The sequence below is a fragment of the Ascaphus truei genome, chromosome 17, assembly GCF_040206685.1.
Source record: "Ascaphus truei isolate aAscTru1 chromosome 17, aAscTru1.hap1, whole genome shotgun sequence".
Taxonomy (NCBI): Eukaryota; Metazoa; Chordata; class Amphibia; order Anura; family Ascaphidae; genus Ascaphus; species Ascaphus truei.
The window spans coordinates 43,482,020-43,497,661 of NC_134499.1; the positions used below are offsets into that span (position 1 = coordinate 43,482,020).

At 43.6% G+C, this 15,642-nt stretch overlaps 1 protein-coding gene across 1 annotated transcript in view; it reads right to left on the reverse strand.

Annotated features, from left to right (window-relative positions):
* The window catches only part of ACAD9 (acyl-CoA dehydrogenase family member 9), a 59,439-nt gene extending 44,118 nt beyond the window's left edge, over positions 1 to 15,321 (reverse strand). Inside the window, exons 1-3 of the mRNA XM_075574979.1 lie at positions 15,068 to 15,321; positions 7,433 to 7,526; positions 4,239 to 4,340 (exon numbers count right to left, since the gene is read on the reverse strand). Coding sequence (XP_075431094.1) covers positions 4,239 to 4,340; positions 7,433 to 7,526; positions 15,068 to 15,223 — 352 coding nt within the window. The 5' untranslated portion in view covers positions 15,224 to 15,321. The remainder of the gene's footprint in view (positions 1 to 4,238; positions 4,341 to 7,432; positions 7,527 to 15,067) is intronic.
* Between the last annotated feature and the right edge of the window lie 321 nt (positions 15,322 to 15,642).

Below are 15,642 nucleotides of genomic sequence, written 5' to 3' on the forward strand. Positions count from 1 at the left end.
TTCCTCATTGGAGGCACGCTGGTGAAATTGGTCACAGCAGTTTGGTGAAGGAGCAGTTCAACCTAATTTATTGAAATGAAAACGTAAACTGTTGGGGTTTCATTGAATGGAGAAAGTAGCGTTTATTGGGACCATTACCAACTATACAGAAATGAAGGTCAGTGGCAATTTTTTACATAGCAAAAAAAAAAAAAAAACAATAAAAAGGAATGTCCATTTAAAAAAGACAAACAAAAAGATTCAAATATGTATTTCAAGATTTGGTGTTTTGCACTTTAAAAAGTAATGTCCTCCTTTACTACTGAAGAATTACTACAAGTTATTGAGCAGCTGAAACCCTCAAGTGCCAGCCCTGATGGATTCTCCAATCTTTACTATAAAAAAATTGGCAAACTGTTAGCCCCCCATGTGGAGATGTTCAAAGCAGTGCTGGCGGGTGCATCATTCCCGGAACATATGCTCCAGGCGTCTATTTCCCTGATTTCCAAACCAGGAAAAGATCCGACAAATTGCAAAAGCTATAGACTAACATCTTTAATAAACTCGGATATCAAAATGTATTCTAAAAAGTTAGCTAACAGATTGAGTCATATCCTGCCTAGATTCATTCATCCAGATCAAGTGGGATTTAATAAAGGATAGGCAGGCTGCAGACAATACCAGACAAATCGTGGATTTAATAGAAGTGGCCAACACAAAACTGATTCAAATAATGGCGTTGTCTGGACGCCGAGAAAGCATTTGATAGAATAGATTGGCCTTATTTAAGAGCTACACTTGGAGCGTTTGGTTTTGGGGGTATAATTTTACAAGCAACCACAGCGCTGTATTCAAAACTGGCTGCTAGTGTAACACATAAGGGCTTCCCCTCAGATCTTTTCCAAATTAAGATTGGCACACGACAGGGTTGTCCGCATTCACCATTGTTATTTGCCCCATGCATGGAGCCACTAGCAGCGCAGGTTCGAGCAATCCGAATGTTTCGGGAATCCAAATTAACAGACAGACAAAGTGGCTCTTTATGCAGACGACAGTATGTTGATGCTGTCGAGACCTCTACCTCTCTGCCCAATTTATTCAGTCTCATGGGGAAATTAAATAAAATCTCGGTATTTAAGATCAAACAAAATCCGAGGCTTTAAACATCAATCTACCTAAAGAAATGGAACCATTGATGACTATCAACTTTCATTTTAATTAGCAACCCTCGGCCATCAAATATCTAGGAGTACAGATTACGAATTACTATAGGACACTGTATAGGGTGAATTATCCTAAACTATTGCAAAACCTGAGGGGAGATATTAGAAAATGGTCCACCAATGGCATTTCTTGGATTAGCAAAATATACTGTATTAAAATGAACTTGCTTCCACGAATTCTGTATCTTTTCAAACTCTACCACTGCCGGTGGTGCTTAAGGACATTTGCTCTCTTCAATCTCTGATTTCCAAATGTATACGAAAATATAAAAAAGACCGGACAGTCAAGAGCAGGATCATGAAAAGACCAACACTAGAGGGGGGGCTGGCAGTACAACGCGTGTCATATTACAAGGCAGCCCAATTATGTCAAATTTCGCAGTGGCACACGCACCCTAGTTGTATGAGGTAGGTTGGAGTTGAATGGAGGGATGTGTGCGCCACTGCAAAATTTTACATAATTCAGGGTACCTGGGCATTACTTGGGCCGAGTCTCTTTATCCTAGGGACCCTGTGTAGAGTGTGGGGATATACATTAACCCCTTATGCCCCACGTAGGTTGTGGGTATTCATTAACCTCTTGTGTCCCGTGTATGTTGTGAGTATTCATTAACCCTTAGTACAGTGACATGGCCCTCTTATTCCTAGCAGGGCACATATAGACAGTTTATACACCTTCACAGGACTGCAGCCAACTGCTGACACTCTACGCTTTAACTACAACTCTCTCCACCGTATCCCTGGTGAGAGAGTTACGGAACTCCTCACTGGGTCCCGATTCGGGCATATCCCGGGACCTGGAATGTAACCCAGTTCGCTGCCCGGTCTTACTGCTCTGGTTTGTGCTGAGACAGGGGGATTTGGTGGTGAGCTACAAACTGCATTCTGGGGGGGATTTTATCCAGTGGTCTGTGTTCCTCATGTCCTCAGGAATCTGAGGGGGGTGGGGTGGTGGAGAGATTTCTGAGTGCATGTTTCGGGGATTCCTGAGTGCATGTTTTGGGTAACCTGCAACATGGGCCCCCTCCTACCCAAACACACCCTGACAACATTTTCCCGTAAAATCATCCCTGACACTCACGCCTGGCACATCCCGCTGGTTGGCACTCCAGGAACAGTAAAACCACATACATCTTTATTGTACAAGCAGTTATATACCACAAATGGATTGAAGAGCTGACACTCTGAATTCCCCAATATAGTTCAGGGGCACCCAACCGGGCATAATACCTTTATTTATGGCCTGGGTACCCCTTCACCGTCAAACAGGTCACCACTTCTTTGAGGGCTCCATTAAACATGAAAATACCATAGGCCCGATAGCAATTTGCAAGAACAAATAGATATTCGTAGCCGTTGCGATAAGACGAATCAAATTATACCAAACATTTCATGATTAAAAGGAGGTGCCAAAGACATATCTGTTTCTCCTTCAAAAATAGACCTCATGTGGTCATATTTTATGTTGAAACGTGAATGTTAAGTACACAGATGCAACAGTGAAGATAGCCTCTGTCTATGTATTATGGAAATAAGTATGTGTGTGTGTCTCAAACTTTAAAAAAGGTCAGGAAAGGTTTTTTTTCTTCCTTCTTTTAAGTCATAAAAATGTCAATCAAGTGGCTGATTGAAACCAACATAAGCCCACCCCTGTCATGAATGGGAAAACGGTATATAGGTCTTACCAAAAGGGTTATGAAAAGCAGAATACAACAGGGGTGTGTTTTGGGATCAGACACGTGAATTTTCATTTTTTTCTACACCAGTGACCTCTCTGGGAAGAAACTATTACATGTGGTAATGTATAGGGATTCTTGAATGTTTCTATTTATTTTAAGAAACTGAATGCATGTATTATAACCATGTTCTTGTAGTAATCTTTTTTTCTGAAAGCTAAGCACTGTATTTTTTGTATTTTAAAGCAAAACTTTAATAAGTAATACTTTGGGCTCTGAACAGTGGTACGCTTTGTAGAGCGTAAATTACATTTTCAGACACATTTTGCTATAACATAATGTGTGTTAAGTGCATAGATTTTCTTTAATCAACAGGGACCAAAGACCCTAGCAGAAATACATTTTTTTGCCTTTATGTTAGGTGGTGGAAGCGGATATACATTGCAACCGCATAATGGTAAATTTTAACTCCTTTGAAATACCTGCCGCAGGAGAAAGGCGAGTTGGCTAGAGTAGCAGTGTTTAACCCTGGTTGCATGTCTAAGTCACATACTTACAAGTGTGCTGTTCGTGACAGATGGTATATTGGGACGGATTGAGGGGAGATATTATTCATGTGAGGTGAAAAGTGGGCAAGCTAGAGGGCTGTGCATTAACCCTTGTCCCATATGCACGTCACATGCTCACAGGTGTGCCGTACGTGACAGGATCCATAGAAAAATATATACTCAGCCGAGGTAATTTGAGTTAAGGAGTCTACTCATTTGCTTTCATGGTAAAAACAAACATTCAGAAAGGACAGCATTTTTAAATATTTTACACCGGGCTACGGTATAAAAGTTGTCAAACTAGCAGTGTGCGCAATCTGCAATCTTTCTAACCGAGACAGTTTAGGTCAAAATTTGTACAAGGTCTTCTACAGATATCCACCCATTTCATTAACAGATAAAGGAGAAAAACAGTATTCCAATACCCATCAAGAGCATGAAAATATATTTAAAATACAATTTCTACCATTGTATTGTTGAATTAGATTTTTTTGACCTTCACATACGTTATGGCAGAATCATGAAAAAAAAGTATGTGGCAATTTTCTCTAGTCAAATATCATGCCCCCAACACCAGAAACTAACACAGCTTGTAGTAAATGTAACGTCCATTAACTTGAGACTTGCTTTTAGGATCACTTTATACGCAAAGTTATTTGGTCAGCCTATGGTCATACTGACCGCAGCCACATCACCCACAAGTGTCGTAATCATCATTTCCAAAACCTCGATTTACTAAATCTAGAAGCATTACATTTTTTGAATGATGTGCACAAATCACACGGTTTTGAATACTTGTGATCTTAACTTACCATAATCCTCTGGAATCTGCATGCCAAATAGACCAAGATTTTTCAAACCCTCTAACGTTTCAGGAGGGATTTTAGCATTTTGGTCAATCAGTTTAGAGTCCACTGCAAAATAAATAATAATAAGTAATAAATAATAATGAGGAAAAAATAAATAAATAAATAAAACCCAACACAGGTTTTGAGGCCTAGGGAGTGTTTTGTTTGACCAAATTTCATTTAAAAATGTGGTTTATAAACAAACCTTACAATAAACATGTACTTTTTTCATTCTTACACACATCCACTTCCATTTGCAACGCCAATACTTTTAAATTTACAGAGATATACCAAATAACTATGGATGGGAAGGATGTTGATCCAGGGATTAATCCGATTGCCAATTCTTGGAGTCAGGAAGGAATTAATTTTTCCCCTTAATAGGGTTTTTTGTTTGCCTTCCTCTGGATCAATACGTATGTATAGACATACGATAAAGTTTCTGTTGTCTAAATCCTCATCTAATATGTAACTATGTAACATTACACTTGCATTTACTATCACCATCAATACATCAAAAGTTCAATATATATACACTTACAATAAAAAAAACATTCTCTCATGGACTGTTACATATGTTTCCTACAAATTGATATACAACATTTTGTTCTTGATCAACAAGACTTACAATATACATTTTCAACATAAATTCTGTATTACTCAAGCTTTTTATGTTCAAGATATGTGCTACATATGTTATACTTTAATTACATTTTATTCCTATACTTTTTATTTTAAACAACATTCATTTATTTTATCTATTTGCATTCGGGCAACGCCGGGTCTATCAGCAAGTTATAATGAATTACAAAAAAAATTGCTTAGAGAAAAAAACAAACAAAAAAAAAAAAACGTCTTAGCACAAATAAGTGGTTTACGGCTTGCAACAGGAAGGAGATATATAAAAAGAGAGAAAGCACAAGAGAGTGAAGCAAGTAGTTTTGTAGGTGGCACTGACGTGGTAGATACTGAAAACAATGGCTAGCACGGGTAACATAAGTGTATAAGGACCCCGGGCAATCTTAACAGGGGGAAATAGTGCCCTATCTTCTAAAAAGTCAGAGGCACTGTGGTTGACACATGCCAGCAAAATATGTATAAAGAAAGGTTTCTGCCGGCGGCACCTACGATACAATTAAATGGATCAACAGGAGAGTTCTTTAAAGTTGCAATAGTGCATCAAAATAACTTTCTTCATCATGTGTACTTAATATACATGGAGAAGAGACCCATGAGGTTTTGAAAGCCTTGTACACCTTATTAAATATGAAAAAAAAAACAAAACAAAACTCGTTATCCATTAAAAGCTGTGACAAATTTAAACTTCTCCAGCACCAGTAGAGCTACGAACATTTTGCCCTACAATACTAGGAGTCCTAAAAGTAATTGTGGTTACCCCCAGGAAAATAAATTTCAGTCTTTGCAACAAACGGCTGGTGATACCATAAGTATCAGTCTAAATGTTCACATGGCAAGATCCATCTTGAGAAAGGTCCCTATTTTTGGACCGAAATGTTTATCTTTTATTAAACTACCTCTTTTGCAAAGACCAGGTCAGTTTAGCTTATTTCTTTCTTTATTTACAGATGGCAAGACATCCAACATGAAAATATATTCACAGATGTAAATAGGAAAAAAATAAATTAAAAAAATGTAAATGTTTGCACCTTGAACACTCGAACATATTGTGCCTGAGTATGCTCGCACCTAAACCCTCACTCCTATTAGTATGCTGGCACCTAAACCCTCACTCCTATTAGTATGCTCGCACCTAAACCCTCACTCCTATTAGTATGCTGGCACCTAAACCCTCACTCCTATTAGTATGCTCGCACCTAAACCCTCACTCCTATTAGTATGCTCACACCTAAACCCTCACTCCTATTAGTATGCTGGCACCTAAACCCTCACTCCTATTAGTATGCTCGCACCTAAACCCTTACTCCCATTAGTATGCTCGCACCTAAACCCTTACCCCTATTAGTATGCCCGCACCTAAACACTTACCCCTATTAGTATGCTGGCACCTAAACCCTTACTCCCATTAGTATGCTCGCACCTAAACCCTCACTCCTATTAGTATGCTCGCACCTAAACCCTTACTCCCATTAGTATGCTCGCACCTAAACCCTTACCCCTATTAGTATGCTCGCACCTAAACACTTAACCCTATTAGTATGCTCGCACCTAAACCCTTACTCTCATTAGTATGCTCGCACCTAAACCCTTACTCCCATTAGTATGCTCGCACCTAAACCCTTACCACTATTAGTATGCTCGCACCTAAACCCTTACTCCTATTAGTATGCTCGCACCTAAACACTTACCCCTATTAGTATGCTGGCACCTAAACACTTACCCCTATTAGTAGGCTGGCACCTAAACCCTTACTCCCATTAGTATGCTCGCACCTAAACCCATACTCCCATTAGTATGCTCGCACCTAAACCCTTACCCCTATTAGTATGCTGGCACCTAAACCCTTACCACTATTAGTATGCTCGCACCTGATCCCTTACTCCTATTAGTATGCTCGCACCTAAACACTTACCCCTATTAGTATGCTGGCACTTAAACACTTACCCCTATTAGTAGGCTGTCACCTAAACCCTTACTCCCATTAGTATGCTCGCACCTAAACCCTTACCCCTATTCCTCATTTAATTTTTTGTATTTATTTTTTTATTTTATAAAAAGGTACCATTTTGTCCGATTTAATTTTGTTCCTTATAAAAACAAGGACATCAAATGATAATAGTATTATTAGTGATAAAGATTAAAGATGTTACTAGTTAAGGATGGAAAATAAAATTTGCCAGCATGTAATGAAAAAAAATGTAAAAAACCCTGTTACTAGCACCAAGTGTATGTAAGCCATAAAGTGGAGCGTTATAAAATAAGGGTTATTCCAACCACAAAAATACACAGAGGCAGAAAATAGAATGTTGAACAGAAATTAAAGTAAAATTGCTTTGCAAATCAGATTTCTTAGCTAGACTACTGGGTCCAAAATAACACGCCAACAACTTTGCATAAGATTGAAAATCAAACATTGGATATTGCAATTTTCAAAGGTCACACGTTTGTATTTAAAGAAAAGAAAAAAACAAAACGTTTAAAAAGGTTATAGTTTTAAAAATAGGTTTAAGTTATCAAACCTTCTTCATTGAAGAACTTTTCAATTGGAGCCACAAACTGGTTAACTTCTTCTAACTCGTCCTTACTGATTTCTGGGTATGGAAATACTTCTTCCTAAAACAAAACAAAACACCAACAACCATTGTGATCAGTTATACTAGATTTTAATAAACTGGCATTGGTTAAATATCAACTTCCATTTATTTATGCTACCTGCATATATCAATCCATTTATTCATGTTACAGTGACGATACTGTACATATAGCTTTATACTTGTAATGGCTGCGTTCTCATAGAAAGTAAAAGGCTTAGCCAACTTAAAAATAATTTACAAGACAATATTACAATTAAATATTTAAAAACAAAAATATTTTTACTGCATCCGCTCATACAGATTGTCTGTATGCTGCGGGTTATTTATGTCAGTCAGTCTCATGTTCGTTAGACATCAAGTTGCATTTAGTTGTGTTTGTGTCTATGCTGATACTTACTATCAGGACTGGCAGCTTGCTGACTAGTGCTACTCAGACTCCTTATGACATATGTTCAGCAACTTTCTAGCTCATTTGCAAAGTTTGTGTTATATTCTGATTAGAGCTGTTCTGCAGGAGACAATATATTCACAGTATTGATTATATTTGGATGGCTTGTCCACTGACCACAGTATCATTGAGATTTTTGCTAATACCAGTCTAGCAGAGTGTTCAGTATCAGCTGCTACCTGGTTTTTTATATCCTATTAGCTCTACCGAACCAATATCTGTGTGTTGTGTTTGTCAACGTCATTGGGCGTAGAATCAATCCACGTACCACCAACCTGTCATTGTGTTGCGCTAACAGTGATTATTAACATCTTATGACATTAGAATATATTTATATACTAGATTGACACTGTTTTGTGCTATTTTCAACAATACAGGTTGGTTTGATCGGTATGCTACGCCACATGCCGCGCAGCACACCTACAGAGGTATAGCGATTTGAGTCTTTATAGCAGAGAGCCTTGCTTTCTATTAAAGGCTAATTCGGTGTAAATTGGCTTTGCTGGTTTATTTCAGGCATAGCCTACAGTATTATACACCGTAGCCCTCTACCATCTCTCCACTCCCTTCCGCCATAAGTACATTATATGTTGTTATTATGTATTACTCGGTGTTTAGAACCTATTTTAATGTGTGATTAATTAAACGTTAAGTTTTAATTGCCCAGGAGTGCGCTCCTAAATGAGCTCCTAGTTGTCCAGCGTCGGCACTAAAATGCCCTCACTTCCCAGCTGCTGTTAGTTATTTTACAACAAGTATTAGCAGAATAAGACGGAGGAATCACTACGTGCTGCATCGCGGTGCTCAATTCCCCATCCAGCATCTAACATCAACACACGCGTCCTGCTTCCCATGCTACATAATATCTTTGTATATTCCAGAGACTGCTGGGCCTATATCACACCTGGCTGTACTTTTAAAGATGAAGGTCAATGCCAACCATGTCATTTTTGAGGACTACAGCATTTTGGACAGGTCATAAAAAAGTGCATTACCTTTACCTATAGAATAAAGAGGCTTTTATGAATTGTAGTTCTTTATATTTTCATATAAAATGGGTTGTAAACTCCAAGACAAGATCTGTGTTTTTTTAGTGGTGCATTTTTCTCCATTTTAGACAACATGGTAGTTTGCAGTATTAAGTCTGGTACCTAGCATACAAGTTCTGTAACGCTCTCTGTACAGGATCAGTAACAAAAATACTAAACATAATGCTAAATCTATCAATGGGAGGAGGATGATCATTTCCTTTCTCTGCATTTGACATTAGGCAGCACAGAAAAGAAAGGCCAAGTACCTAGTATCTGTTTTTGCCATGAGTGTTAAGTTTCATTTTAGATCATCATTTGCATTTATTACATGTTCCTACTTTACCCTGTTTAAAGAGGCAATCCAAGCCTGCAAATTTGTTATATAGGATTGAAGCAGGGGATCTTCGGAGCCGAACCCCGTTATTTTCAGCTCTGGGGACCCTCAAGAGAATTAGGTGCCGGTAGGAGCTCTCCTCAGCTAGAATGCTCAAAATATGTCCGCTGCACAAAAGGTGTCGCATCCTGCGGGCCAATAGGAAGCCGTAATGTCATTGGTGCGGCTTCCCATTGGCCCATGTGACGCGCGAGCTTTAAAGTTTAAAGCCCTGCTGGCTGAGCCCACGTCAGAAGATAGTATCCCTGGAGGCAGGGTGTCCCCAGAGCTGAAATTAATGGGGTTCAGCTCTGGAGACCCCCTGCTTCCATCCTACATAAGAAATTTGCAGGCTTGGATTGCTCCTTTAAAACTGCAGTTCAAGAAATATCCCACGTGTTTATTTTTTTTTTTTTTTTAAATAAATCAGTTCTGTACTACGAAAATACTTGTAGCCTCGAAAAAAAATAAGATACACAATTTTAAAGACATTTTTAATGTAACGAGCATTTTTGTTCCTAGAGCAACCATATACAAAGTCACATCCCCTTCCCCTTCTGAAACAGCATCACCTTTTTGAGCCCTGCCCTCTCTAGCAGTGAACCAATTGTCTAAATTTAACGTGTTGAACAAGGAGTACATAACTCATCTTCTGTAATAATAAATAAATATTAGGAGCTAGTCACAGGAACTGCTAACTCCAGGGTAGGACTTAACTTACCACACCTCCATTTTGGAGGAGTTCCCAGCGGATTTCCAGCTGCCATGGAGGAAGTGTAATGTAGGACAGAAGTCCCTTTTTAAGCATCAATTTAACAAATAGAGCATACAACAAAATAAAACCATATCATGGCCCTGGGAATGTTTCAGTCACCTTGAACTTCTTTGCAATGTTTAGGAATTGATTTAGGATGCTACTGAGAGAAGCAGATGGGACCAATTTATTATGCCCTAAAGATCTTACTCCCTAACTGTGATTCAGACATGGGAAACGGTCTGTTTTTATTTTATGTGCTGTCCAAACAGTAAGCCAAGAAAGTGATTATGCAAATCAGAATATCCATATAAAACTATGTAAAGCATTGCTATTAGTTAAAATAGTTTCATTACAACATTAGATTTACTTCTCAATCAACTCAAAAACATCTTACAAAAACAAAGAAAATAGAATACGCAGATTCAAGCCTATATACCAAGCGTGATCGTTCTGAGAACTGGAATATGCTGACTGGGTTATGGACTTCGTGAAGAGCCCAATTTTTTTTTTTAATGCAGGCAGGAAACACAGAGACACATATGACCACACTAAGAGCAGAACTCTAATGTATTCTCCTTCACACAAGTTATCAATGACACAGACTTTGGGGGTTATTCATGAAGCTGCGATAGTACAGATGAGGGCATGGAAACTCCCAATAACTTTAAAGCAGCAGTCCAAGCTGATGTTTAAAAAAAAAATGGTTCCCTTTAATATGTGCATCAATACAATCCACACAATGATAAGTAATTCCCTAAATTGCCGATCGATCCTTTCTCCTGTGATTGATCTGCAAACATTTGGCGTGGGAGTTCACTAAATGGCTATCAGTGCAGCAGAAGACGAGAGATTCAAGCGCAAATAACATATTATATTCAACACAGTGAACACACTAGTGATAAATGTAATTTTGTGCAACTGGAAATAGTGCATTTCCAGAAGTGGACTCAATCCAAGTAAGTACACAGAAACAAAAGATCAGGATCGCAAATATGTCCAAGTTTATGTGGAAAAAAAAAAACACACAATAGCGTTTTCAACGTTAAATTAAAAAAAAAAAAAAATCTCTCACGCACAGATTCAGTGAGTGGTAAAAGCAGTGCGGTTGTGACGGGTAACCAACTCTTAAGTGATTCTTCAGATACTCTTAAGACAACGTCCCTCAGAGCCAGATGGGTAGATTAGAGAGAATTCCCATATGTGAAAATAGAGAGAACACAATTATAGTGCATGCTGCTTTATAAATGATGCAATAAAAGTAATACACTTTCAAGCAAGCTGTACGTGCAGGCAGTGTCAGGCAAGAGGGAAACGTCAGCACTATTTCCTTCACCGACGTTCCACCTACTGTATGACGGCCGTCCACAGGGGAAGATGACAAAGCCCAGGGAAGGAAGAACCAAATCTTGGCCAAATGTCCACCAAACACTTAGGGGGTCTTCAAACAGGCTGTAATGCTCACCCTATGCGTTTCGCTACACTAGAGCTTCCTCAGGGGTTAATTTTGCGTCCTTGTGTGTCGCTGTTCTGTAGGACCTTTTGCAAAGATTTGGTTCTTCTTTCCCTGGACATTGTCATATTCCCCTGTGGACGGCCATCATAGGTGGAGCATCAGTGAAGGAAGGAGTGCTGCGGTTTTCCTCCATTGCCTGACCCTGGGTGGTCTCCCTGCCTGCATATACAGCTTGCAAGTAAGTGTCCTCTCTATTTTCACATATGGGAATCCTCACTAATCTACCCATCTGGCACAGAGGGATGTCATCTCAAGAGTACCTAAATAATCACTTAAGAGTTGGTAACTCATCACAACCACACTGCTTTTACCACTCACGGAATCTGTGAGTGAGATACTTGTTAATTTTTTAGTTTTCACTTAATGCTGAAAACACTATTGCACTATATGGGTTCTCTTTTTTTCCACATAAACCTGGACATATTTGCGCTCCTGATCTTTTGTTTCAGCTGAAGAGGACCAAACATGCACATTCTATGGGGAAGATCATGTGACCATGCAGTCACTAGATACAATTGGTGCACTGCTAGAGGGAGAGCAGGGTCCAAAAAGGGGTGTGCCAGAGCCTGTTTCAGAAGAGGAAGGGGATGTGACTTTGTAAATGGTTGCTATAAAAAGAAAAATGCTTGTTAGATAATACATTCAAAATGTCAGTTTCTATTACGCTACAAGTATTCTCTCATAATACAGAAACGATTTATTTAAAAAAAAAACAAAACAAAAAAAACCCACGGAGGATATTGCTCGGTCTGCAGCTTTACTAGGAATTTCCATTCAATACTGCACCATCACTACTGCTTCTAAACGTGGTAAGAATAATTCCCAGACTCCCTCTTCAAGATCACATCCGTCTTCCTTGACCCAATAACATAACAAATATGAGCAGCAGCAGTAACACTGCTCATATTGAGGACGCCAAGGCCTAAAGTAAAGTTTAGTTGTAGACTATTTTGTTTTCAATAACCAAGAATTCCTTTGAATTTATTACATGCATTTTTTTTAAAATCAGTACCCAGGGTAACAGATAAGGGGGATAAAAAAACCCACTCCCCACATACAACGACAACGAGTATACTAAAGCTTGCCTTAAACTAGCCCGGTTTCATGCGGGGTACATGCGGGGTGTAACCTGGCTAGTTTAAGGCATTTCTGCATTGACTAATGACCCATCGGATTAACAAAGCAGGGGTCCCTGGCAGTCCCATTCAGCTTGAATGGGACTGCCAGGGACCCCCGCTGTTAATCTGATGGGCCATTAGTCAGTGTAGAAATGCCTTAAACTAGACCCAGCATGTGCCCGGGTCTTTTTGGTTATTGCCACTGTGTTAGAATAACCGTCGTCACAACAGTACAACAGAAAGTGAAATGTTGTGTATTTTGGTGCAGTACGGTGGTGCTAGGAAAGGGGTCCAATAAACAGTTCCTGCCAGCCCCCTTCGTGGTTATTATTTGGCGGAGGATTACAATATTCCCTTAGGACAATACAGAGTTATATACAGAAGGTTTCAGGCCTGGTTAGAGCAAGGCTGAGTACAGGGAGTGCGCCCCGCAGGAGGGGCGGGTCGAGTGCGGCCTCAGATAGTGGGCGCGCGCCACAGAGCACAACCCGAGCAATCTGTGGACTAAAATTGCGCATAACGGGGAGGCGTCTCCGTGGCTGGTCCGTCCTCATTGGCTAAACTGTTCACGTTGTGCGACAAAATCAAAATTTTCTGTCAGCGCAAAACTCTGACCCGCGCTCACTATGTCCGTGGAGCTGCTGCATTTTGTTTGCACCGCGTGCACTGACACTACGGACGCAGCTTTAATGCAGCCTGCGGGAGGGGCAGGCAGAGTAAGGTCAGAGTAAGGGCAGCCTGCGGGAGGGTCAGGCGGAGTAAGGGCAGCCTGCGGGAGGGGCAGGCAGAGTAAGGTCAGAGTAAGGGCAGCCTGCGGGAGGGTCAGGCGGAGTAAGGGCAGCCTGCGGGAGGGGCAGGCAGAGTAAGGTCAGAGTAAGGGCAGCCTGCGGGAGGGTCAGGCGGAGTAAGGGCAGCCTGCGGGAGGGTCAGGCGGAGTAAGGGCAGCCTGCGGGAGGGTCAGGCAGGGTAAGGTCAGAGTAAGGTCAGAGTAAGGGCAGCCTGCGGGAGGGTCAGGCGGAGTAAGGGCAGCCTGCGGGAGGGGCAGGCAGAGTAAGGTCAGAGTAAGGGCAGCCTGCGGGAGGGTCAGGCGGAGTAAGGGCAGCCTGCGGGAGGGGCAGGCAGAGTAAGGTCAGAGTAAGGGCAGCCTGCGGGAGGGTCAGGCGGAGTAAGGGCAGCCTGCGGGAGGGTCAGGCGGAGTAAGGGCAGCCTGCGGGAGGGTCAGGCAGGGTAAGGTCAGAGTAAGGTCAGAGTAAGGGCAGCCTGCGGGAGGGTCAGGCGGAGTAAGGGCAGCCTGCGGGAGGGTCAGGCAGGGTAAGGTCAGAGTAAGGTCAGAGTAAGGGCAGCCTGCGGGAGGGTCAGGCGGAGTAAGGGCAGCCCGCGGGAGGGTCAGGCAGGGTAAGGGCAGCCCGCGGGAGGGGCAGGCAGGGTAAGGGCAGCCCGCGGGAGGGGCAGGCGGAGTAAGGGCAGCCCGCGGGAGGGTCAGGCGGAGTAAGGGCAGCCCGCGGGAGGGTCAGGCGGAGTAAGGGCAGCCCGCGGGAGGGTCAGGCGGAGTAAGGGCAGCCCGCGGGAGGGTCAGGCGGAGTAAGGGCAGCCCGCGGGAGGGTCAGGCGGAGTAAGGGCAGCCCGCGGGAGGGTCAGGCGGAGTAAGGGCAGCCCGCGGGAGGGTCAGGCGGAGTAAGGGCAGCCCGCGGGAGGGTCAGGCGGAGTAAGGGCAGCCCGCGGGAGGGTCAGGCGGAGTAAGGGCAGCCCGCGGGAGGGTCAGGCGGAGTAAGGGCAGCCCGCGGGAGGGTCAGGCGGAGTAAGGGCAGCCCGCGGGAGGGTCAGGCGGAGTAAGGGCAGCCCGCGGGAGGGTCAGGCGGAGTAAGGGCAGCCCGCGGGAGGGTCAGGCGGAGTAAGGGCAGCCCGCGGGAGGGTCAGGCGGAGTAAGGGCAGCCCGCGGGAGGGTCAGGCGGAGTAAGGGCAGCCCGCGGGAGGGTCAGGCGGAGTAAGGGCAGCCCGCGGGAGGGTCAGGCGGAGTAAGGGCAGCCCGCGGGAGGGTCAGGCAGAGTAAGGGCAGCCCGCGGGAGGGGCAGGCAGGGTAAGGGCAGCCCGCGGGAGAGGCAGGCAGGGTAAAGGCAGCCCGCGGGAGGGGCAGGCAGGGTAAGGGCAGCCCGCGGGAGGGGCAGGCAGGGTAAGGGCAGCCCGCGGGAGGGGCAGGCAGGGTAAGGGCAGCCCGCGGGAGGGGCAGGCAGGGTAAGGGCAGCCCGCGGGAGGGGCAGGCAGGGTAAGGGCAGCCCGCGGGAGGGGCAGGCAGGGTAAGGGCGGGCCGCAGCGCTGTTACCTTGATGACTGCACCGAGGAAGAGTTCCTTGGCATATGCCAGGCTCCGGGTACCGGTGTGAAAGAGCCGCCGAGGCCCCGCCACATAACCCCGGGCCGCACCCAGCCACCCCCGGCTCCGGGCCACACAGCGGAGCAGCCTGGTGACGCCGCTCATTTCTAATGTCAATGTCACGCAGGCGGCGGACTCCGCTCAGGCGCTGCTGCAGCTGCTGCTTATGACAACATCCACGGGCGACACATGCAGAGCGGCGCCGAGCCAATCACAGCGCGAATGTCGCTTGGCAACCAGGCGGCTACACAACCCTGCGACGTAGGCGCGAGGTCGCCTCCTGATTGGCTGCATTCATCAAACAGACCTCAGCGTGGATATTGCAGCCAATCAGCCTCGTCGCCGGGCCACAGGGGGCGTGGTCATCGCGTGTAAACAGTGCACATAGGGGGCGTGGCGGAGGGCAGGATTTAACCCTGTGATAGCCGCCGGGGTCAGCAAAGCCACGCCTCTCTGCTGCTAATGGCGCTAAGGGAATCCTACTGACATTGAGACTGCACCTGTGTTATCACACCCCACCTCCG